The sequence below is a fragment of the Somniosus microcephalus genome, chromosome 1 (assembly GCF_052327205.1).
Source record: "Somniosus microcephalus isolate GS21.2 chromosome 1, FLI_Smic_1.0, whole genome shotgun sequence".
NCBI classification, from domain to species: domain Eukaryota; kingdom Metazoa; phylum Chordata; class Chondrichthyes; order Squaliformes; family Somniosidae; genus Somniosus; species Somniosus microcephalus.
Window position 1 is genome coordinate 110,372,368 of NC_140987.1, and position 23,587 is coordinate 110,395,954.

Consider the following 23,587-nt stretch of genomic DNA (forward strand, 5'->3'; position numbering starts at 1 on the left):
CCCATTATAAATTCCCTTGATTCTGACTGAAAGGGACCTACGCTTGACTTCACCAATCTTTTTCTCTTCACATGTCTATAAAAGCTTTTACAGTCAGTTTTTATGTTCCCTGAAAGCTTACTCTCATATTCTATTTTCCCTTTCTTAATTAATCCCTTTGTCCTCCTTTGTTGAATCCTAAACTGCTCCCAATCCTCAGGATTATTGCTTTTTCTGGCCAATTTATATGTCCTCTCCTTGGATCTTATGCTATCCCTAATTTCCCTTGTTAGCCACGGTTGAGTCACCTTTTTTGTTTTATTTTTATGCCAAACTGGGATGAACAAATTCTGTAGTTCATCCATTCGGTCTTTGAATGTTTGCCATTGCCTATCCACCGTCAACCCTTTGAGTGACATTCCCCAATCAATCCAGTCCAACTCACTCCTCAGACCATCGTAGTTTCCTTTATTTAAATTCAGGACCCTAGTCTCTGAGTCAACTACTTCATTCTCCATCTTAATGAAGAATTCGATCATATTATGATCACTCCGACCCAAGGGGCCTCGTACAACAAGATTGCTAATTAATCCTTTCACGTTACATAATGCCCAGTCTAAGATGGCCTGATCTCTGGTTGGTTCCTCGACATATTGGTCCAGGAAACCATCCCATAAACACTCCAGGAATTCCTCCTCCACAGTATTGTTACTAATTTGGTTAGCCCAATCTATATGTAGATTAAAGTCACCCATGATGATTGCTGTGCCCTTATTGCACGCTTCTTTAATTTCTCTTTTAATGCCATCCCCAACCTCCGCCTTACTGTTTGGAGGTCTATATACCACTCCCACTAACGTTTTCTTCCCCTTAGTATTTCTCAATTCTACCCATGCAGATTCCACATCATCAGAGCTAATATCCTTCATTACAATTGTGTTAATCCCTTCTTTAACCAGTAATGCTACCCCACCTCCCTTTCCTTTTTGCCTATCTTTCCTGAATATCGAATACCCCTGGATGTTGAGTTCCCAGTCTTGGCCATCCTTGAGCCAACCAGAGATCAGGCCATCTTAGACTGGGTATTATTTTGCAGCTGTCTTTCCACCCTCTTCATGAACTCCTCTTCTTCCCCCAAATCCATCATTGCCATTGGGATGCCTAATGGAATTCACATACTGTACATTGTGGTTGCAGTTAATTAAGCAGCAACCATCAGAACAATGCTGTGGAAGAAAAAAGGAGTCCTGCATTGCAAAGATACAGTGGTAAACACCACCAGAAAGTAATGCATCAAGAATAATGCAGATAAACCTGTGAAAAAAATCCCAGGACTATAAATGCAGTACTGAACTGTTAATCACATATTTAAGAATCAAACTTCCAAAGACCATAGGAGGAAATCCCAGCAGTGCATGTTTTATATGTATGAGCAGTGCTGAAAGAGTGAACAGGTGAAAAAGATCATTGAATTTGGGATGGATCTAATTTACGTAGGATTGCCGAAGATTATATGTGTAATAAGGCTCCCACAAACTTTGTGCAAGGCCTCCAAAAATTAGCAGTTCATTGAAATGATCTCCCAGTAACGAGTTTGGGCTGACTTGCCAGATTCAGTGAGGCATGCTCCCAGGATGCCCTTAGATGTTGAGTGATTAAACTTTTTGAAACAGGACGTTTTATCGCAACACAGTTTTTAAAAACTGTGAAAAGTACCGGAATTCAACTGAGATGTTGCTACAAGCTGTGAAATGTTTGCTGATAAAGGGTTGGTAACAGTTGAGATGACGTGTGATTTAAAATCAGGAGCAACAGGGTAGTTCATCTTAAACAAAAGGACATTTTGTTGATTTTTTTTTCTGTTCAATATAATTATCCATTTATAAAAAGTTTTAAACATTATGCTGTGGCACACCATAATTAAAATAGAGAACCCAAAATGAACAGGTGTATAATATCTACTTATATTTCACTGAGAGACAGCCAGTCATTCATGACTTCCCAAAGTTTTTTTAAGCACTTAACACCAAATATGCAGGGTAATTTCTATTGAATTTCTAAGATGGTGGTGTCCTCTATAACTGCTTATGTTTTAAAATGTCTTCCTCCACACTCCAACCATTGAAAATAATTCAGCTGCTAAGATCTGGATGGAGTATAAGAAAGTGTGGGGACTGTGCAGTAAAACAGTATAATATGGATCAGAGAAATACCAGTTTACATTCAGTTTTGTTAATTTTAATAGTGAATTCTTCTGTAATTCAGTAGTCAAAACAATCTGATGTACTGAAAAATCCTGCAATGTGGGGCCTGATTTTAAATCCACGTGGATTTTGGTTGGGTGGGTGCAGAGGTGAGGTGGAACTCACTCACTGCTGCAGAAATCAGGCTATTTTCTGGGCCTCGCTAATATCCTGCCAGCCCAGCGGCTGCAGTCCTCCGGGAAATTGGGTGGTCCATAGCCCCCTACCAGCACTCCCAGGTGTGGAGAAGTGGGTCTGATAGGGATTCATGAGTGGGAAGATGGGAGAGGAAGGGGGCGATCTCTGGGGCAAGGGAGCCCTAAACTTTGTTTGTTGGGCCCGGAGGAGCTCTCCTTCTCCTCCCTCAAAAGGAAAGTAAAAAAACTAACCTGTTTGGGCCTCTAGATCTTCCCGGCAGGTTCTGACCAACGTTCCCTCTAAGCTGTGCGGCTGCGCAGCTCTCTGCCGGTTCCACGCAGCCCAGGACCGGCTTTTTCAATGTTAAATTCTGTGCATGCTCGAAACTGTGAATGGGACGCGTACCCAAAAAGAAATGAGGGGGCACATTGGTCCTGACTCTGTTCAGCCTGGCGGAAAACCACAGTGGGTACCCCATTCAGGCCGAGTTAAAATCGCAGTCAGGGCTCGATGATGTCATTGGACCCTGACCCATATATTTAAAGAAAGACACCGCAGGCTTTGAGTCCAGAAGCCTGTGTAAAAATTATGGTTGGCAGGATCTGGGTGGTTCAAGGGTGAGTTAGTAACCTGGGTGATTTCAACTGCCCATCCATTCGGTTTCCAGTGAAGTGATGTGTTACAAAAATAATGCAAAGAAGGAACAATGGTAATTTAAAAAAAATAGTCACAGGTCTGTCAGAATACAATATTTAACAATATATAAGGGTAAAATTTGCAAGGCCCAGCTCCCAATACAGTGCCTCACTTAACAGGAGTGTTGTTTGGACACTTGAGTGCGGAAATTTGTGTGCTAGATTTTTCAACGGCATTTGTACCTGATTCTCTGATCCATGTTGCTGTCAAGTGAGACTCTGCATCAGGAGCATAGGCTCACAAAATGTTCCTGTGACAGATAAAGTATCTGAGTTCCCTTTTGTGGTTAATGCAACTATTTGAACCCTACAGTTAGCTTACTGCCTAGTGATCATCTGGGATAGGAATTGGTATATGTGCACCTGTTTTTCTTGGTTCGGGCATGCTCTAGTTGTGGAACGCCGAATCTGGGCCCATATATGTATGAGCCTCCTGTCTGTTACAGGCAGGGATTCTGGCACTAGGATCGAGGTCCGCCTGAAAATCAGAATGGATGGGAACTCACCAATACCTTGGCGCTTTGACCAGTCATGCAATCTGGGTTCCGATACTGCCCTGCTCTTGTGCAAATGGGGAGGTAGCGAGATGGGAATCACTTCCCCTTCCCCCCGCCACCTCCAACCCCCCCCCCCACCCCGCCACCCACCATGTCTCATATGGTAAGGTCTTATCTTAATTAGCAGCTCAGCAAAGTCCAGGATTTTACTGCACAATCTAAATATAACTGTCCAGACTCAACAAGGCAAGCTTCTTTCAAACAAATTACTTCTATAAATTGTTCTCCACCCATTTTTGTTCTTGTAGGTGCAGGCTAAGGAATCTTTTGTGAAAACCCAAACTGAAGCCTATTCCAGGAAAGCAGTAGTTGGGCTAGCATAACAGATCAGGAAAATCAAAGTGCTATGGAATTATAGTGATCTGATAGCCCAGCACATTTAGCCCAGTACTGCACTCACAGAATTTGGATTCATCCCTGCAGTTCCTCATGCAGTAAATTTCTGATTTCATCAAGATATTTGTGGGAAGAGCCAAGAAAAGATGAGACTCTTCCCCAGAGGGAGGGTAAAAAAAAAATCAGTAGGAAAGTGACCCTGCACAACAACAATTTACATTTATAAAACACGTTTAACGTAGCAAAACGCCCCAAGGCGCTTCACAAGAGCGATATGAAAAAACATTTTTGACACCGAGCCACAGAAAGAGATATCAGGACAGATGACCAAAACCTTAGTCAAAGAGGTAGGTTTTAAGGAGCATCTTAAAGAAAGAGAGACAGGTAGAGAGGTGGATAGGTTTAGGGAGGGAATTCCAGAGCATCGGGTCAAGGCAGCTGAAAGTACGCCACTAACGGTGGAGTGATTAAAATCGGGGATGCGCAAGAGGCCAGAATTGGAGGAGCGTAGAGATCTCGAAGGCTTGTAGGGCTGGAGGACATAAGGAAGGGCGAGGCCATGGAGGGATTTGAAAACAAGGATGAGGATTTTAAAATTGAGGTATTGTCAGAACGGGAGCCAGTGAAGGTCAGCAAGCACTGGGGTGACGGGTAAACGAGAGTTGGAGCGAGTTAAGATACAGGCAGCAGAGTTTTGGATGAGCACAAGTTTATGTAGGGTGGAAGATGGGAGGCCGGCCAAGAGAGCATTGGAATAGTTAACTCTAGAGGCAACAAAGGCATGGATGAGGGTTTCAGCAGAAAATGAGCTGAGGCATAAAATAAAATAAAATGTTTTTATTGCACCACTCTAATGTGTCACCAAAGGAGTCGTGAAAAGCAAAAAGTAACTTGTAAATATTACAGATTTGAATAATCTGTATGTTAAACTAATTTACACAGGTATGCACCACTGCTTGTACTGCATATTATTTTACTGGGGATTTTATTTCCAGTAATCCTAGGGAGTTAAGACATTTTTCAAGGTTTACCATAGTCAGATATGTTCTGGTAACTCAGTGAGAAATAGAATGGTTTTAAAGAGTCTGTAAGCTACTCAGCTCTTAATACATTCTTACCCGAGGATGGTTACTTGGAAGTGGTGGCGCTGGGGTTAATCCAAAGGAATCTAGAAAACAAAACCACAGTAAGAATATCTATGGGACACAATTACAAATCATATAATCTGTACATTAAATAGTTTTTTAATGTGGAATTTCAATACTTATTGAATAAAGACTATGGGGAAAACTAATAATTCAAATAGAGTGCAATATTGCTTTATTTGAAATGATGATGGACATGATTTTCAAAACGGTTCACACTTACGTCATGACTTTCGCATGAACAGTTGCAGGCATGTTATTTTCAGCAAACTTGTGACGTAAATGTGTAAATGACAGGCTGAAAGTTTACTGCCTAACTCGCAAATGTCACAGGAATTAACAGTTTTGCCAGTTCCACAGCACACTGCAAAATTCAGAAGGAAGGAGGGTAGGTGAAAGAAGTGCTCAATATACCAGGATTGAATTAAATCCTTTCCTCCTCTAAATTCTTGCAGCCCCCTTGTAACACCATTCATGAGCGGTTTGAAAATACAGTGTGGATGTAATATTGTTGCAATTGACTCCGTACACCTTGAAATCCCATTTATCAATCCCAAAATGCGAAATTCTATATAGCTCTTCAAAAGACATATCTTTTTACCTTTACTGCAAGTGGCTATTGAGGGGTAGGAAACTATTAATATATTGTGGAAAGTGCTGGCACTTGTGTTCATTGATAACATCAGACCAGCCCTGCAGCACCATTACTATTATTATCATCACGTCAAAGGCTGTGTAGTGATGACACAGTGCAAGCATTCTTAGAAACTGGCCTTTGTAGTATTAGGTCAAACAAATCAGAATATTCCAGGTGTTATTTCCAGTCTATGCTGAGTTAATTGATTTCAGTCAGTCCCTTTGGACTATGGGTAGACAAAAAAAAACAGCCAGGCTTCCTTCTGATTAAAATCAAGTGGCTTTTGCTGAAAATTGCACGTCTACAGCTGTCAGGTGGATACAGGAGTAGGCTAGGCTGTGATATTCCTTGTAGATCTATAGCATGCTGAAATCATTGTCTGAGCTAAATACATGAAGAAAGGCCACATGGGCAAGGTACCCAAGGGGAGATGGTGCCCATGAATTTGTACCCCAAGAGGAGTCAGCACCTTCAGGTGAGGAGGGGAAAAACTGGGAATAGAAAGAAAATAAATATTTGATGTATTTCTTTTTTTTTTTAATTAAGGCAATTTTCTAGGTAAATTTCCTCAGGAAGAACAGTTTTGTGTACGTTGAAATTTGAACTCTCTTGGTTCATTGCTTGCTTACTCCTGTCCAGCAAACATCCATGATGTTAGCTCCCCTGCTGCCTCCTCCCCCTGCCCACTACAATAATAGGTGGCAGCACAAGAGCGGTAACATACCAACTGGGTGATCAGGATTTGGACATGGTTCAGTGAGAACTCGAAGAAGTCCGTCTGACTTGTAACAGTAATGGTCGATCATCTAGAGAGAACATTTTCCATAAAATTAAAAATGCACGCAACAGTGTTTTAGGTAGAAACATTTGTCAGGTTTCATCTCAACATCTCTTTACTCCAGTTATAAGACATAACCACGTATTTCTGAAAAGTTCTTTATCTGTTATAAGTAATGTACTATTATTTCAGAGTTTAATTTTCTCTACGTTATTTTAATCTGTAAATGAGTTGACAAGTGCACAAAGAAATTTTAAGTAAACAAGTTAATCAATGTGCTACTAAAAGAAATGAAATCCTTTCTGTCTCTTTTTCTATAATGGTGTCTCTGCTTGCCACCTGCTGTCTACATTTTTCTGATTTCCTTTCTCTTTGTTTGCCATGTTTTTAGTTAAAATTGATTCAGTTTTGACAATTTATTGTAAACCCCAGAATGAAATGTAAAAAAAAACTCTGCCACAACCCAGAAGACTAGACTTTTTCTGCCTGGTTAACATTAAAATATAAAACCGAGTGCTCAAAAAACCAGACTGCCCAACCAAAAAACTGACCTGTCATTGTACTTATACACATGCATGCACAAAGAAACAGAGAGCTGGATTGTCTTGGGGAAGGCGGGTTGGGGGCGGGGGGAATCCGATGCGGGCGGAAAACCCAGGAGAACAGGTTTCCCGCAGGCCTTGCCGACTTTAATGGCAGAGCCTGATTTGCATCTGAAGCTTCTGTTTCCTGCCCGCAGCCAGCCAGCTGGAGAGTTGGCCTGTGGCACTAGGCCACACAGAGGAGGGAGGGAGGTATCGGGTAGGGGCAGCTGCCAGCCTCTGGAGGACAAAAACAAAATGGTGATTAAAGAAGAGGCTTCCAGCCTCATTATAATATTTAAATTGACATCCCGCCTCCTGGCAGCAGGTTGGCTGGCTGCCCCTGTCCCAACCCCGTCCTGCCTCCGTTAAAACCAAAAGTGGGTGGGTTATGGGCGGGTTCAAGTCGAGATTCCGATTTTAAACAATTTATCTACCAACACACTCCAAACCCGCCTGTTTTTTCAGGTAAAAATTGCCCCAGACACATAGAAACATAGAAACATAGAAGATAGGAGCAGGAGTAGGCCATTCGGCCCTTCGAGCCTGCTCCGCCATTCAACGAGATCATGGCTGATCATCCAAACCCTAGCACCCGGTCCCTACACCGACAGCCATCCCACCCAAGCCCTATCCCCGTAACCCCACGTATTTAATCTCCCCTAACACTAAGGGTCAATTTTTATCATGGCCAATCAATCTAACCCGCACATTTTTGGACACATATACAGATAAACACAAAAACACAATTGCACTCATACCTGAGGTTTCTTCAAGATTTGGGGGTTTCCGCTTTGGCTGTAATTGGCAATTCGGGCGCAAATTGCGCCCAAACTTGCGCTAGTTTTCTGAATTGAATTTGTGCTCAAGTTTCTGATCAAAGTTTCTGATCAAATGCATTTGCATAGCACCGAACATAAAATCCTTCATGAACCAGCACAATTGGGCAGTGTTTTAGAAAGTAATTGTTTATTTTTTTTATCTTAAATTTAAAAATATTCCTTGATATATTTAAGAGCGGTAACCTGGTGCCATTTTATTAATACAGCTGATAGCAGGTTTATCACAAAAAATAAGGAGTGTGTAGTCCACCACCTGTTGATTAGAGAGGCTGGGTTGAGGTGGAGTTGGACAAGGCAGAGAGGTGGGGATGGGGTCAGTTCCTGTGAGTAACCTGATTTTCGATAACTGAAAATGACTTTAAAAAACTATACGGAACCATTTACTAGTTTCATTGGTGTACAGTAGCCAGTTTCTTTGTAACTTAAATATTTTTAAATACCTAAAGGTTTTAAAAGGTGCCTATCAGTGTCGTTGTGCCAAAATAAAACATCTTAATTTTAAGAGCCTCCTCGAATGGCCCCAAACGGATGCAATTAGTGGAAACTCGCTATGGTGATTAATTTGATCTGGGGGCATGGCCAGTGTTGTGGGAAGGGCCAGCTTCCAGCTCAATGTTTTTTTTATATCAACATAAAAGATCGCGGAAACTTGATTTGCGCTGGACATAATTTGCACTTAAAATTCTGCAATCTTTTGCACTGGTTTGGCCAATTTTGAGCAAATTGCACTGAAAAAACCAGTGCAACCAAGCAGAAACTCTAGGCCAGTGTGTTTCTCCGCGTAGAAATATTCAATCCTTGGTAATTTGAGATTGACCAGCTGTTATCTTTTGTAATCTCCCATTTTTGTGCTTGTCCCCAAACCCAAGTGCACAGGGATCCAACTGTAAATGGATCCAGCAGAAACTCACTTCACTGGTCTTCATGCTCCCTAACATTGGGAAGAGCACAACTGACAGTGAGTCTGTCTTAAGGAAATTAACAGGGAAGCTTTCATACAGAATTTGGCTGCTACGGTGTACATCATTTGGTTTTGGTTGGTCGGGAAGATTCCAACTAGGGTCAGGTGGGCAAAAAGTCACTGAATCAAATCGATCTTGGGTTGATTAGAGAGGCTGGGTTGGGGTGGAGTTGGACAAGGCAGAGAGGTGGGGTCAGTTCCGGTCAAGTAGAGAAGCTTGGATGTTGAGCATGCTGGCTGCAGTCAGAAAGGAGGTGAGAACTGGGTCAAGCAGAGCAGAGAGAATGAGTAGGTGATTACCTGACCTCAAGGGAGAGAACAAAATGTAAAAAGGGAAGCTAAAAGATAATTAAAAACTGAAAGCTAAAATTCAAGGACGTTTCATTTAAAAAAAGACTGCCTTATGTGCTCCTGTGGTGATCTGACTGGTTCATGGTGCCATGTGGTTAGTGGAGATAACTGTTAGGACGTGACTGGTATGGTGTTATTTGGCTATCATAGATGAAACAACAACAGCTTTAATATTACATTCTTACAATATCACGAACATACAATATTACATTACAAACATGAAACTTTTAATATAGAGATAAATATGTGAATAAAAGAGAATAACTACCCCTGAACAACTGACCTGGCCATTACCGCTGTTTGAGAATTCAATTACGCACTGAGCAATAGATCAAATCTGAGAATACATAGAATTTTCTGATAATTGATCACTGTAGGGATTTACTGTATAACTGAAATCTGCTTTGGGATTCAATTTCAACATTCCTCTCTAAACTAATTCCAAAAAAATTGATTAGCTGCTTGCTCATTTCGTCACTGCTTATGGAATCTTATGGCTCCCACATTTTTGTAAACAACTAACTAATGTAAAAAGGGAAGCTAAAAGATAATTAAAAACTGAAAGCTAAAATTCAAGGACATTTTATTTTAATGAATGCTCCTACACCAGCAAATGTTCCGACAATAGGACTCCTTTCTAACCCAATATGTAAAAAGCCTATCAAGGGAGGATTCGCTATTGGATCTAGTAATGGGGAATGAACCAGTGCAGATAAGAGAAGTAAAAGTAAGGGAACATCTAGGCAATAGTGACCATAACATAATACACTTTAAGATAATAATTGAGAAGGACATAAGTATGACGAAGACCAGGGTAATAGATTGAAGAAAAGCTGATTTTGAGGGGCTGAGAATAGAATTTGGAAAAATAAAATGGACAACAATACTGGCAAACAATGACATAGAACAACAATGGGAAGCATTTAAAACAGTTTACAATAGAGTCCAGGAAAAATATATTCTGCTAAACAAAAACTAAACACTAATAAAACACCATGGATGAATAAAGCCATAAGGGAGAAACTGAGGGTAAGGAAATAGGCATACATTAAGTACATGGACAGCAGGGGAGAGCATAAGGGAGAATACAAAGAGATTAGGAGAGAAGTAAAAAGAAGTAAGGAAGGCAAAGAGGATCTATGAAATTAAATTATCAAGGAACATAAAAAAAGTAAAATATTTTACAGACACAAATAAAAAAAGGAAGGTCAGAATGGGAATAGAGCCACTAAGGGATAGACAGGATAATATCACAGGCAGTGATAGAGAGATGGCAGAAATATTAAATAATTACTTTGCTTCAGCATTTACCAGGGAGACAGATCACATGACATTGGATGATGAGATTAGTATTGAGATAACTGCATTTAAAATAAAAAGAAGAGAATATTAAATAAACTAATCAAACTCAAAGAGGATAAAACCTCCGGTCCGGACAGATTACATCCGCTAATTTTAAAAGAATCTAGGGAAGAGATAGCAGAGGCATTACTACACATGTTTAATAATTCATTAGAAAAAGGTGTTGTGCCAGCAGACTGGTGGATAGCTAACTTAATACCTATACTTCAGAAGGAAGATAGAATATGTCCAGGGAACTATAGACCAGTCAACTTAACATCGGTGGTAGGAAAAATAATGGAATCCCTACTAAAGGACAAAATAGAAGAACAAACAGAAACCAAAAATATAATAATGAATAGTCAGCATGGATTTCAAAATGGAAAGTCTTGCTCAACCAACCTCAATGAATTTTTTGAAGAGGAAACAGAGAGAGTAGACAAGGGTAATGCAGTAGATGTAATTTATCTAGATTTTCAAAAGGCCTTTGATAAGGTACCACATAATAGACTAATGGATAAGGTCAGAGAATGCGGAGTCAGGGAACAAGTAGCAGAATGGATTGTTAGCTGGCTTCAAGACAAAGCAGAGAGTAGGGGTAAAGGGGAGCTAGTAACAGTGGCAGAAGTTGGGTAGTGGTGTTCCACAAGGATCAGCGCTGGGACCACTGTTGTTCACAATTTATATTAACAATTTAGACTTTGGAATCAAAAACACAATTTCTGAATTTGCAGATGACACCAAATTGGAGGGGATAGTCAATACTGAGGAGGACTGCAACAAATTAAAAGAGGACATTAATAAACTTGCAGAATGGGCATATAATTGGCAAATGAATTTCAACACAGATAAATGTGAGGTATTACAATTTGGTTGGAAGAATAGGGAGGTCACTTATCACTTGGAGGGTGCGAGTCTGGGTGGGGTAGAGGAGCAAAGGGATCTCGGAGTACAAATACACAAATCACTAAAAGTAGCGATTCAGGTTAACAAGGCCATAAAAAAGCAAACCAAGCACTAGGGTTTATTTCTAGAGGGATAGAATTGAAAAGTAGTGAAATTATGCTAAACTTGTATCGAACCTCGGTTAGACCACACTTGGTGTTTGTACAATTCTGGTCGCCATATTATAAAAAGGATATAGAGACACTGGAGAGGGTGCAGAGAAGATTTACAAGGATGATACCAGAAATGCGAGGGTATACCTATCAGGAAAGGATGAACAGGCTGGGTTTCTTTTCTCTTGAAAAAGAAGGCAGAGGGGTGACCTAATAGGGGCCTTTAATATTAAGAAAGGTTTTGATAGAGTAGATACAGAGAGTGCTTCCAATAGGGAATTCAGAAGAAACTTCTTTACCCAAAGAGTGGTGAGAATGTGGAACTCACTACCACAGGGAGTGGTTGAGGCGAATACTATAGATGCATTTAAGGGTAGGCTTGATAAGCAAATGAGGGAGAAGGGAACAGAGGGTTATGCTGATAGAGTTAGATGAGGAAAGACTGGAGGAGGCTCGAGTGGAGCATAAACGCCGGCATGGACTGGTTGGGGCGAATGGCCTGTTACTGTGCTGTATATCTTATGTAATCCTAATAACTTTGAGATGATTCTGAGGGACATCACAAGGCTTGAAATAAATGCAGGTCTTTCTGCCTCAAACTAGGATTCCTGGCTTCACCAGACTTCAAGCAATTCCAGAGTTTGCTGATATTCCAATATCTTTGTTGGAATTTGGTGAAACATACGTTGGGAATTTACTCGGAGGCTCTCCCAATCAGCCGCTGTAACTTCTCCGGAAGCCCCGTTCGCGTATCCAGGGTTTCTGATGAAGTTACGGCAGCCGATTCGGAGAACTCCTGAGTGACATTCCGTGCCTTACGACATCTCTCAGAATCATCTCGAAATGCTTTTCATACAATCAATTACTTTGAAGTTATTGATGGGCAAGATATTACAGGAAGAAAAGAATTACAGCCATCCATTATATTGAAATGAAGTGGAACTGAATTGTCTACAGCAAAGATGTTCTGTGTATTTCTGCTTCTGCTGTGCAGTCAATCAGTCGTATCTCTTCCACTGCACATATGTTACACTGAGCAGTCTGTTTTTTAAAATTATATTAGCAACACACCCAATGTTTTGTGCCTCAGGACCATCTCACTTTTAAAATACTGTCTGTACTCCGAAAGCTAAATGGCATTTCACACCCCATCATCAGTACTGTATTTCTCATACATTTGAGATGTGAGTATTTTAAGATTTTATTTTTATCTTTTCACCTACCACTTCCCATTGACAGTGTGCCAAACAGCAGAATCAAGGAACTAAATTCAATCAAGCATCAAATCCATTGAGAATTACACTAGTCTCTGTTTAATTGCAGAGAAGCCAACCTCTATTCAATCATTTTGTTGTCTCTAAAGTAAAATTCTGAAGAGGCACAATGTTGAGTTTTACACCATGCTATATGAAGGGAAGTTTAAGCCTAAATTTGCAATAAGGAGAGAAATAAAAACAAATATAGATATTTGTGAATGTGGCATTGAAAGGGCATGCTCCAATCTTCAAATGGTGCATTCCCTTTTTCCAATTCCCATGCCAAACGACCTTGTGGCTTCTCTGAATAAATTGTCAATTTAGTAACAACTTGTGCTGAATTAAGGGCAGTTCGGTGTTGTACACCTGTACCTACTAGAAACTAATTTCAGACTACCTATGATACCATTATTTTATTTTATCCCCAATTCCCTTCTCTAGGTCTACCTGTGTAATATGTCAAATTCTATATCAGGATGTCCCTGTGAAGGGAATTTTGGGCAATAGGTAATGCCCTGTAATTATGTTTTTAAAAGAAGTAATCTTTCTCCAAATGCTTTTTGCATTTAAAATTGTGTAATATTTACTATCCTAATGTTGCACTACTTTGACGGAATTTGTTATCTTAAAAAGGCTGCGTTTATTTGCACCACAAGTGGATTGTACCAGATTTCTGATTGGTCCCTTTGGAGGACAAGACACCCCCAACAGTTTGTCTGGAATGTGTAATTTGATCCTGCCTGCTGGAGAGTAATTCAAGGTCTCTGCAATGTGTAATTTGATCCAGTTGTTGTCACAGGCAGGCTCCTCAAGCCGAGCTGCTCTAATGCAGCCATGACAGTGGCATCTACCTGCTAATGTGGAGGGTCTCCTAGAAAAGCAAGATAACTCTCACATGTTCACATACAGCTTGCGTAATCAACCTCCTCCCAATCATCAGTTGAGTGATATAAAATGCTGGAAATGCTCAGCATGTCAGGCAGCATCTGTGGAGAGAGAAGCAGAGTTAACGTTTCAGGTCGATGACCTTTCATCAGAACGTGAAACGTTAACTCTGTTTCTCTTTCCATAAATGCTGCCTGATCTGCTGAGTGTTTCCAGCAATTTATATCAGATTTCCAGCACCTGCAGTATTTTGTTTTTGAATCAGCAGAGTGATAGTAGGAATCGGCAATTGTTCTATCGGGCAACAGCTGCACACCGCTGAGCTGTTCCCCAATGCTAAATTCAAGTTGACTTGTGAGCCCCATTCAAAAATGTGGCCCCATGAACGGGCTCGGCCCAGAGGTCTCGGCTCCGCCCCCATACAGATGCGCAGAACGACGCAAACTTTCCCTCTCATTGGTCCAGTAATAATTTAGAAAAAAAATGATGCAATCAAAGGACAATAATCCAATTATTCTAGTCCAATCTACTTCACTAATTTAAAGTGTCACTGTGGCAGAAGCCAAAACAATAACACAAAAGATGGCAATGTTTGGATTGGTGCATGACCCTAACATGAGCTGGGTGCGGGTGCGATGGGAATAGCACCCACCTGGCCGAATAGATGTTGGCTCTGCCATGACTTTCAGGAAGGCAGCTGCTGGCCCAAGTTTACAAAATTACAAGCAAGCTCATGTAAAGAAATGAAATGTGCAAATGTACAACTAAGAAAACAAAATAAAAATATATAAAGAAGTTGATATCATGAGATAAACTGAAGTGAAAAAGAGGGTTATTAAATTGTTCCAAAAGAAGTGAGAGTGAATTAAAGGTTTACTCAGCTATTACCATGCTGATATAGAGCTAATAATAGTTCAGTTACTATCAACAGCAGGGCCTCAATAATAAATCTCCACCACACACCCCCCCCCCCCACAATGGGCAGGAAAGGGTCGGGGGGGATTAAAAAGTGAAATACTTGCATCGTGACCTCAACGCCTCCTTGAAAAAGTGTAACATCCCCACCGACACCTGGGAATCCCTGGCCCAAGACCGCACAAAGTAGAGGAGAAGCATCCGGGAAGGCGCCGAACACCTCGAGACTCTTCGCCAGGAGCAAGCGGAAGCCAAGCACAGGCAGCACAAGGAGCGCACGTCAACCCAAGCACCCCACCCACCTGCCCCTTCAACCACCATCTGCCCCACGTGTGACAGAGACTGTAGGTCCCGCATTGGACTCATCAGTCACCTGAGAACTCATTTTTAATGTGGAAGCAAGTCATCCTTGTTAGATCCGTGCTTCAGTGGATAAATAATTACACGGATGCTGTACATAAACAAACAACAGGTCTTTACTGGAGGAGGGTCATCTCTAGACTGGGGTACAGAGGCATGCGCACAGCTTATATACCGGTGTGGTCACTGCCGGTACTACAGTATACAGGAGCTGTAAAAAGTAGTTCTGACTTAAAGCACATACACTACAATTCCTCCTTTTTTAGATTAATAATACCCCCTTAATATTCAAATAACAATTACATTTTTACATGTACATTCAATAACAAAAGTCCATTTATAGATTCAGTCTTTGGGGCGGCTTCCTGACCCTTTCGGGATAGCGCCTCTCCGGAGGTTCTTGTTCTTGGTGCAGAGGTGATTCTGACCCCTTTTCATCGGGTAGTTCATCGGGTTCCACTGCTACTGGGTCTGAAGTAGATGCTACCGGTATGTCGGGTTCATCCCCAGGTACTCGAGACATGGGGTTGACGCCTTCCTGTGATGCTAAGATCTGATCAACGTGGCATCTCACAATGTTCTCCCCGACATCCACTGTGTACATTAATGGCCCCTGCCTTGTACATATCGTTCCGGGTTGCCACTTCTCTGTTCGACAGTCATGGGCCAAGACTGGTTGCCCTACATTGAAGCTCCTTGTCGGCTTCTCGTTGATGTGCTGGAATTGTTTGTCCTCAACATTTCTTCGCACATTTGGTCTAAGCAAGTCCAGACGAGATCTCAACCTTCGGTTAAAGAACATCATGGCCGGGGTCTGGTTGGTAACTGCATGTGTCGCGTTTCGGTAGGCTAATAAGAAATTGTCCATCTTATGCTGTAGTGGAATTTCCTCATCGCACATGGCCTTTATCGCCTTCTTAAAGGTTTGTACGAACCTCTCAGCCAATCCATTGGTGGCTGGATGATACGGGGCGGATGTGTAATGCCTTACCCCATTCCTTTTCATGAATATTTGGAACTCGTCGGACACAAACTGTGGTCCATTATCAGAGCAGATCTGCTCTGGCAAACTGCTTCTGGCAAATATGGTCTGTAGGACTGCAATCGTTTTCTCTGTAGTGGTTGAAGACATCTTTATCACCTCAGGCCACTTTGAATGAGCATCCACTGCTATTAAGAACATTGAGTCCATGAATGGACCAGTGAAATCAATGTGCACCCATTGCCATGGAGAGGAGGGCCACTCCCATGGGTGTAGAGGGGCATGTGGTGGTGCATTTTGGACCTTCTGGCATCCTAAGCAGCTCTTAGTTAGGTCTTCGATTTGTTGATCAATTCCCGGCCACCACACATAAGCCCTAGCAAAGCTTTTCATTTTCACTCCCCCCAGATGACCTTCATGTAGTTCCTTTAGCACTCTCTCCCTTAACTTGGGTGGAATCACCACTCTGGATCCACACATCACTGTCCCCTGGCATACTGACAGCTGTTCTCTTCTGGATGAGAATGCTGGCAACAGTGAGTCGCCATGTGTTGGCCATCCCCTCACCGTCAATTCATATACCCGTGACAGCATCGGATCATTGCGGGTCTCCTTCTCTATATCCGCGTTTGTTACTGGCAAACGTTCAATTATCGACGAATAAAATATCTCGATAGGGTCCACTGCTGGTGCTTCCTCCACCGTAGGCAGTGGCAGGCGCGATAGCCCATCAGCGTTCCCATGCTGTTTCGTGCCTTTATATTCTATTTCATATTGATTCACCCCTAGAAAAAGGGACCATCTTTGTAACCGCTGTGCAGTCATTACTGGCACGCCCTTCTTAGGATTAAAGATGGAGACAAGTGGTTGGTGGTCAGTCAGCAAGGTGAACTTCTGCCCATGCAGATAATGGTTGAATTTTTTTACCCCCCATACTAGGCTGAGGGCCTCCCTGTCAATCTGGGCATAGTTGCGCTCGGCTGAGGTTAGTGACCGAGACGCAAAGGCTACTGGCCTCTCCAACCCGTCTGGGAATTTGTGCGACAGCACCGCTCCAATGCCGTAGGGTGATGCATCACATGCCAAATGAATTGGTAGTGCTGGGTTGAAATGGGCCAACACCTCTTTTGATGTGATCAATTCTTTACACTTCTGGAAAGCTCATCTACGTTCGTCATCCCACTTCCATGGTACCCCTGTTTGCAGTAGGGTGTTCAGCGGGTGTAATACCATAGACAAATTTGGTAAGAACTTGTGGTAATAGTTTACCAGCCCGAGGAACGACCTCAGTTGTGACACATTTTCCGGTGCTGGAGCCTTGACTACTGCCTCTATCTTGTCAGGAGACTTATGTAACCCCTCTTCATCGATGACGTGGCTGCAATACGAGATCTGTTTCTGGAAAAACTCGCACTTGTGGCGATTAGCTCGTAGCCCATATTCCTTTAATCTGGCGAGCACCTTCTCCAAGTTAGCGAGGTGATCACCATCATTTTTGCCCGTGACCAAGATGTCGTCCAAATAACACTGGGTCCCTGGAATCCCTTGCAGGACCTGATCCATCGCCCTTTGCCAGATAGCCGGAGCCGAGGCTACTCCAAACACCAGCTGGTTGTATTGATAGAGACCTTTATGGGTGTTGATCATAAGGTAATGTCTCGAAGCTTCTTCTACCTCCATTTGCAAGTACGCCTGGGCTAGATCAATTTTGGTGAAGCATTTACCACCAGCTAGCGAGGCGAAAATATCCTCAATTCGTGGAAGCGGATATTGCACCGTGTGAAGGACTGGGTTCACTGTCACCTTAAAATCCCCACAGATGCGGACCTTCTTTGGTTCCCCAGGCGTATTACTCAACAACCTCTTCATTACAGGAATGATGGGTGTAGCCCACTCGCTCCAGTCCACTTTGGACAGTACTCCTGAACGTTCCAACCCTTCCAGCTCTGCTTCAACCGCTGGTCTGATCGCATAAGGCACTGGTCTGGCCTTCAGAAACTTTGGGCTTGCATTATCCTCTATTTTAATTGTTGCTGTTATTCCTTTTAGTGTTCCTAGTCCCTCCTGGAACACTTCTTTTGCATCAGTTAGCATTTTTGACAGTCGTCCAGGTGTGACGTCGTCATCCTTTTTGGCCTCCACCTTCAGTGCCTGTATGGAATGCCAATCTAAATGTATCTTCCGGATCCATTCACGTCCTAGCAGTGGTGGTCCTCCATTTGGCAATACATATATATCCATTTTAGGTATTTCCTGACCTTTATATGTCACTTTCACCCTTATTTTTCCTTTGGGGTAGACTTTTTGCCCCGTATACATCTTCAAGACAATCTCTGTAGCTTTCAAGGGTATGTGTGAAAATAGCCGCTTGTAGTCTCTTTGATTTATGACTGTTAGAGCTGACCCTGTGTCCAATTCCATTTCCACTTGGACTCCGTCTATCTTGAGTGTAACCCAGATAGTCTGGTGATCCTCCATTTCGGTTACATTATGTAGTTTCAGACAACCCAGCTCCTTGCTTCCAGAGTCTGTGTCACTTTTCTGTTCGTCTGAACCACTGTCCATCACCTGGTGTACCTTTTTGTACTTCTCCTGTGGAGATTTCTTACTGTTGGTTTTCTTCCCAGACCTGCAGACTCTTGCTATGTGTCCTGCTTTCCCACACTGTCTGCACACTTGGTCCTTGAACCAACAATCTTTCTGGTCATGTGTTGTTCTGCTGCAGCGATAGCACTTCCCTGTTCCATAGGTCATTTCGTTGGTGCCATATTCTTGCGGTCTCCATTGTATCTCTGCAGCGCCCCTTGCGGCTGCTTCGTGTGATACTGCCATATTGAAAGCTTTGTCCAGTGTAAGGTCATTTTCTGATAGAAGCCCTTTCTGGGTTCCTTCACTTTGTAGCCCACACACAAACTTGTCCCTTAACGTGTCTGCTAGTCCCGCTCCAAACTGGCAGTATTTCGATAGCTTGCACAGTTCCGTCAGGTACTCAGCATTGCTTTCGTCTTTGTGTTGCTTCCTTTTATGGAACTTAAATTGTTCTGCTATCAGCAGCGGTGAGGGGTTTAAGTGGTCCTGTAGGATTTCTACTATGCTTTCAAAATTCTTGCTTACCGGCTTCTCTGGGGTTATTAGATTTCGCAGTAACCCATAAGTTTTGCACCCATGGAATTTAACAGAACCAGTGCTTTATTAGCATCTGGCACTTCATTCGCCCTACAGTGCACCTCAATACGTTCCACATATGTTGCCCAATCTTCGACTTCATTGTCGAACGTAGAGATACTGCCACTCTTCGGCATCCTTGGTTGTGCGTTAACTATCCCCAATGGTGGCTCCCGCGCTTCCCCTTCTTCTCCGCTGGCACAAAATGGCGTCTCCCGCGCTTTCCTTCCTTCCCGCACTCGCCCGTCTTCTCTGCTGCGGCTTCACAAAATGGCGTCTCCCGCGCTCTCCCTTCTTCTCCGCGGCTCAATGGCGCCTCCCGCGCTCTCCCTGCTTCTCCGCGGCTCAATGGCGTCTCCCCTTGCTTCACCCCGATCAGCCCGTGATCCCTGGTTGTGCTCTGCGCGTTCTTCTCTTGATATTTGTCGATGCCGCGCCGTCTAGAACCCGGCTGTTTCTTACCCTCTCTCTCTCCGGTTTGCAGTATTTTTCCGCGACGCCGCTCGGTGATCAACCCCCAGTATGCGCCCTGCTCTCTTCACCCTCTTTCTTACCCCGTCGATGCTGCCCGGCTCTCTCTCTCTGCCGTCGGTCGGCTCCAGCCGCCGCTGCTCGGGAAGGGTCTGCTCTGGACCTGTTGTCGGTCTCTTACTGCTCGTTGTGGCTGGGGAACCAAGCCCGGCTCTCCACATCCTCCCCAGCAAAGTTGGATCTCTGCCTGACTGCTGGGCGGTTGCTCGCGGTCGACGCCCGTGTTCCTGGACTCGACTATTTTTTTTTTATGTTGCAGGTAGATTTGCATCAACACTCGTCGCCACTGTTAGATCCGTGGTTCAGTGGATAAATAATTACACGGATGCTGTACATAAACAAACAACAGGTCTTTACTGGAGGAGGGTAATCTCTAGACTGGGGTACAGAGGCATGCGCACAGCTTATATACCGGTGTGGTCACTGCCGGTACTACAGTATACAGGAGCTGTAAAAAGTAGTTCTGACTTAAAGCACATACACTACAATCCTCGGTTCCGAGGGACTGCCTAAGAAGAGACTGCCTAAGACTTGCATCGTGACCCCAACACGTACCAAGGCAGCAGATAATGAGGGGTTTGAGTGTCCCGCTATGGAGAGGCGGGACACTAAATTAACATATTTAAATTGGGATCCCACAGTGCAATTGTCAGCGTGATTTAAAATTTACTGTTGCTGCATGTGTTTCCCAGGGGTCGGGAAACACGGCAGTGAAAGGGAGGCAGGTGCTGCCAGCTCTACAAGGTAAGTACCTCTGTCAGCACTCCTTTTAGGCCAGGAGGAGCAGGAGTGTTCCCCTGGTCCCCTCAAGGAAGCCACTGACCTCCTCCAGCCCCGAGTGCCGACCTCCCCCCAGCCCTCCCAATCGTGGGCCTCTCTGACCTTCCGATTGTCGGGGACCGTCCTCAAGGGTCCCCGGCTGCGGCCTCCTGCTGTTGGTGTACACTCCCACCCGCTGGCTAGGCTGTCCATTTGGCCAGCTGCCAGGTGGCACATGGAGCTAAAAAAAATGTTAACAAGTTCCTGCCATTAAGATCGGCAGAAGATCCGCATCCCTGGCCTTGCTGGGTTCTTTGGCCATTTTCGGCCTCACCTGCATCCTCTCCACCACCCTGTGCATATCGGGGCCAAGGTGTTTAGGTTCAGGCAGTGGAATGGGTTAACAGATTGGGGTCCCAGTGCCCTATACTGTGCAGATGCACACAGTTTCATCATTGAGAAATCAAAGTGTAGGGTAACAGCAAGATTGAAAAAATAAGATAAATGACAAGGTAAATCAGGAAGCAGTGTTTGGTTTTTAAACGCCTGAAGATTGCAGGAAGGAAAGACTGAGGGAGGTGAGAAGCTCCACAATTTTGAGGTTCTAGGAAGGAATGCATTAAGAATAGGAGGCCATGCAATGAGTCTTAATTTCAACATTAAATTTCTCACCCAGTGAGTTCCAAATATAGGTTGTGCCACTGAAGAAAACACCAAATAGATACTAGGTGCCTTCTCACAGGGATGGTGGAAAAGTTGAAGGGTGAGCTTGTAGACTTATTACTAGAATCCAGATGCAGATCATATTCTTGCCCTATCAACCAAGTAATAGTGTGTAACATAAAGTGATAGGAAAAGTTAATTTAAATTTAAGCATAATGGCTTAGCTGGCAAATACACCTCCTGGTCTGGTACTGAGCCATATAGACCAGGAAGTGCTCAATTTAATCCCTAACAAGTGATGTGACAGCTGTCAGAATAGTAGTGGGGATTCATGAATTGGCTTCAGTGTCCCTAGGCTAGAGAAGGTTAAAATTAGCCACAGTTCCAAACCCAATCACTAGATATAATCATTTTTGAAAAGTGTGCAATGTGAATATTGTATAAGGACATGGTAGAGTTCATCTGGGAAACTCCTCATGGCCACATAATCTGATCACATCCAATGCCTAGGATCAGAGGAAAAGAAAGGCTCCTTGCTGCTGATAACTGTGGAACTGTGTCCTGACATAAATCATTGCCTTCAGGATGGGAGGATGGAAAATTAGGAGAAGCGAAGAAAAATAAAATTAAAAAATGAATAATGTGGTCAATGACAGTTAAGCTATGTTTACGTATTAAATTATGACAAAGCATAGCTATCTAGTACTTTAATCAAGAAAAATGCGGCACACCAAAGGATTTAATTTTGTCTAGCTGCTATTTTTAGCACACTGATTGACACATTCATGTTAAATTGCAGTGTTAATTTAATTACAGTAAAACAGGGCAGATAGGAATTTAGTGCAAACGTGTTAACCACTGTGTCAAAAATAGTGGCCAGAGGAAATTAAATCCCTATGTAAATAAAACAGGACAAAACTGGATACCAAGGCGCAAGTATAGCAATTATAAGAATCTGTAAAATAAGCACAGTTTTATTAGCCAAATCAATTAGAAGGATCACAACAATGCTGTACATTTTACACTGAACAAATTTGGGGTAAAAAAGCAGCATCGTGAAATATATTCAACTGATCAAGAAACCCTTTGATCAGTGGATTACTCTACCTGCCAGAGGGTGTCAAACTTTTTCCCATCCGGAATGGACAGCTTGCCTGTTTTGTCCCTGTCAATTCGATAATGATATATTTTACCCTCATGCATCAAGCAAAGAGCATACGATCGCTTGTCATCGCGCTCTCTTATTCTGGAAAGAAGAAGAATTGCAGTGATTATTTAGGTAAAGTCACTATGTCAATGTGCTATTGCCTTTTCTCAGGCTGGTTCCATTAACTTCAATGACATCAGTTCTCTGTTGGACTCTAATGGGGACATAAACAGCAGTAAATCGAAATGGGATAATTATTTTGAGTCCAGATATGTTATTTGATAAACTATGCAATATGACAAGTCTGATACGGCCGCTGCCCAAAATATTTGGTCGCTTAATGTGTTATAATCGGCACCTTTGTAATTGACTAGGGTTCTAAAACAGCTGGCTGCAGAGTTAGTGGTTGCATTGGTTGTGATCTTCCAAAATTCCCTAGATTCTAAAACGGTCCCAGCAGATTGGAAGATAGAAAATGTAACCCTGCTATTCAAGGAAGGAGGGAGAGAGAAAACAGGGAACTACAGGCCAGTTATCCTGACATCAGTCATCGGGAAAATGCTGGAATCCATTATTAAGGAAGTGGTAACAGAGCACTTAGACAATCATAATATGATTCGGTAGTGTCAACATGGTTTTATGAAAGGGAAATCATGTTTAACAAATTTATTAAGAGTTTTTTGAGGATACAACTAGCAGGGTAGATAAAGGGGAACCAGTGGATGTAGTATATTTGGATTTCCAAATGGCATTCGAGAATGTGCCACATAAAAGGTTGCTAGGCAAGATAAGGGCTCATGGGGTTGGGGGTAATATATTAACATGGATAGAGGATTGGTTAACGGACAGAAAACAGAGAGTAGGGATAAATGAATCATTTTCAGGTTGGCAGGCTGTAACTAGTGGGGTGCCAAAAGGATCAGTGCTTGGGCCTCAGCTATTTACAATCTATATTAATGACCTAGATGAAGGGACCAAGTGTAATGTATCCAAGCTGACGATACAAAGCTAGGTGGGAAAGTAAGCTGTGAAGAGAACACAAAGAGCCTGCAAAAGGATATAGGCAGGTTAAGTGAGTGAGCAATAAGGTGACAGATGGAGTATAATGTGAGGAAATGTAAGGTTATTCATTTTGGTAGGAAGAATAGAAAAACAGAATATATTTTAAATGGTGAGAAATTATTAAATGTTGGTGTTCAGAGATGTTTAAGTGTCCTTGTACAGGAAACACAGAAAGTTAGCATGCAGATACAGCAAGCAATTAGGAAGGCAAATGGCATGT

The 23,587-nt window shown here is 42.7% G+C and overlaps 1 protein-coding gene across 2 annotated transcripts in view; it reads right to left on the reverse strand.

Annotated features, from left to right (window-relative positions):
- Positions 1-23,587, reverse strand: part of syk (spleen tyrosine kinase) — a 207,670-nt gene that overhangs the window by 48,919 nt on the left and 135,164 nt on the right. For both annotated transcript variants that reach the window (XM_085984618.1, XM_085984614.1), the window contains exons 4-6: positions 22,266-22,404; positions 6,455-6,536; positions 5,067-5,116 (exon numbers count right to left, since the gene is read on the reverse strand). In XM_085984618.1, the coding sequence (XP_085840744.1) occupies positions 5,067-5,116; positions 6,455-6,536; positions 22,266-22,404 (271 nt within the window). The remainder of the gene's footprint in view (positions 1-5,066; positions 5,117-6,454; positions 6,537-22,265; positions 22,405-23,587) is intronic.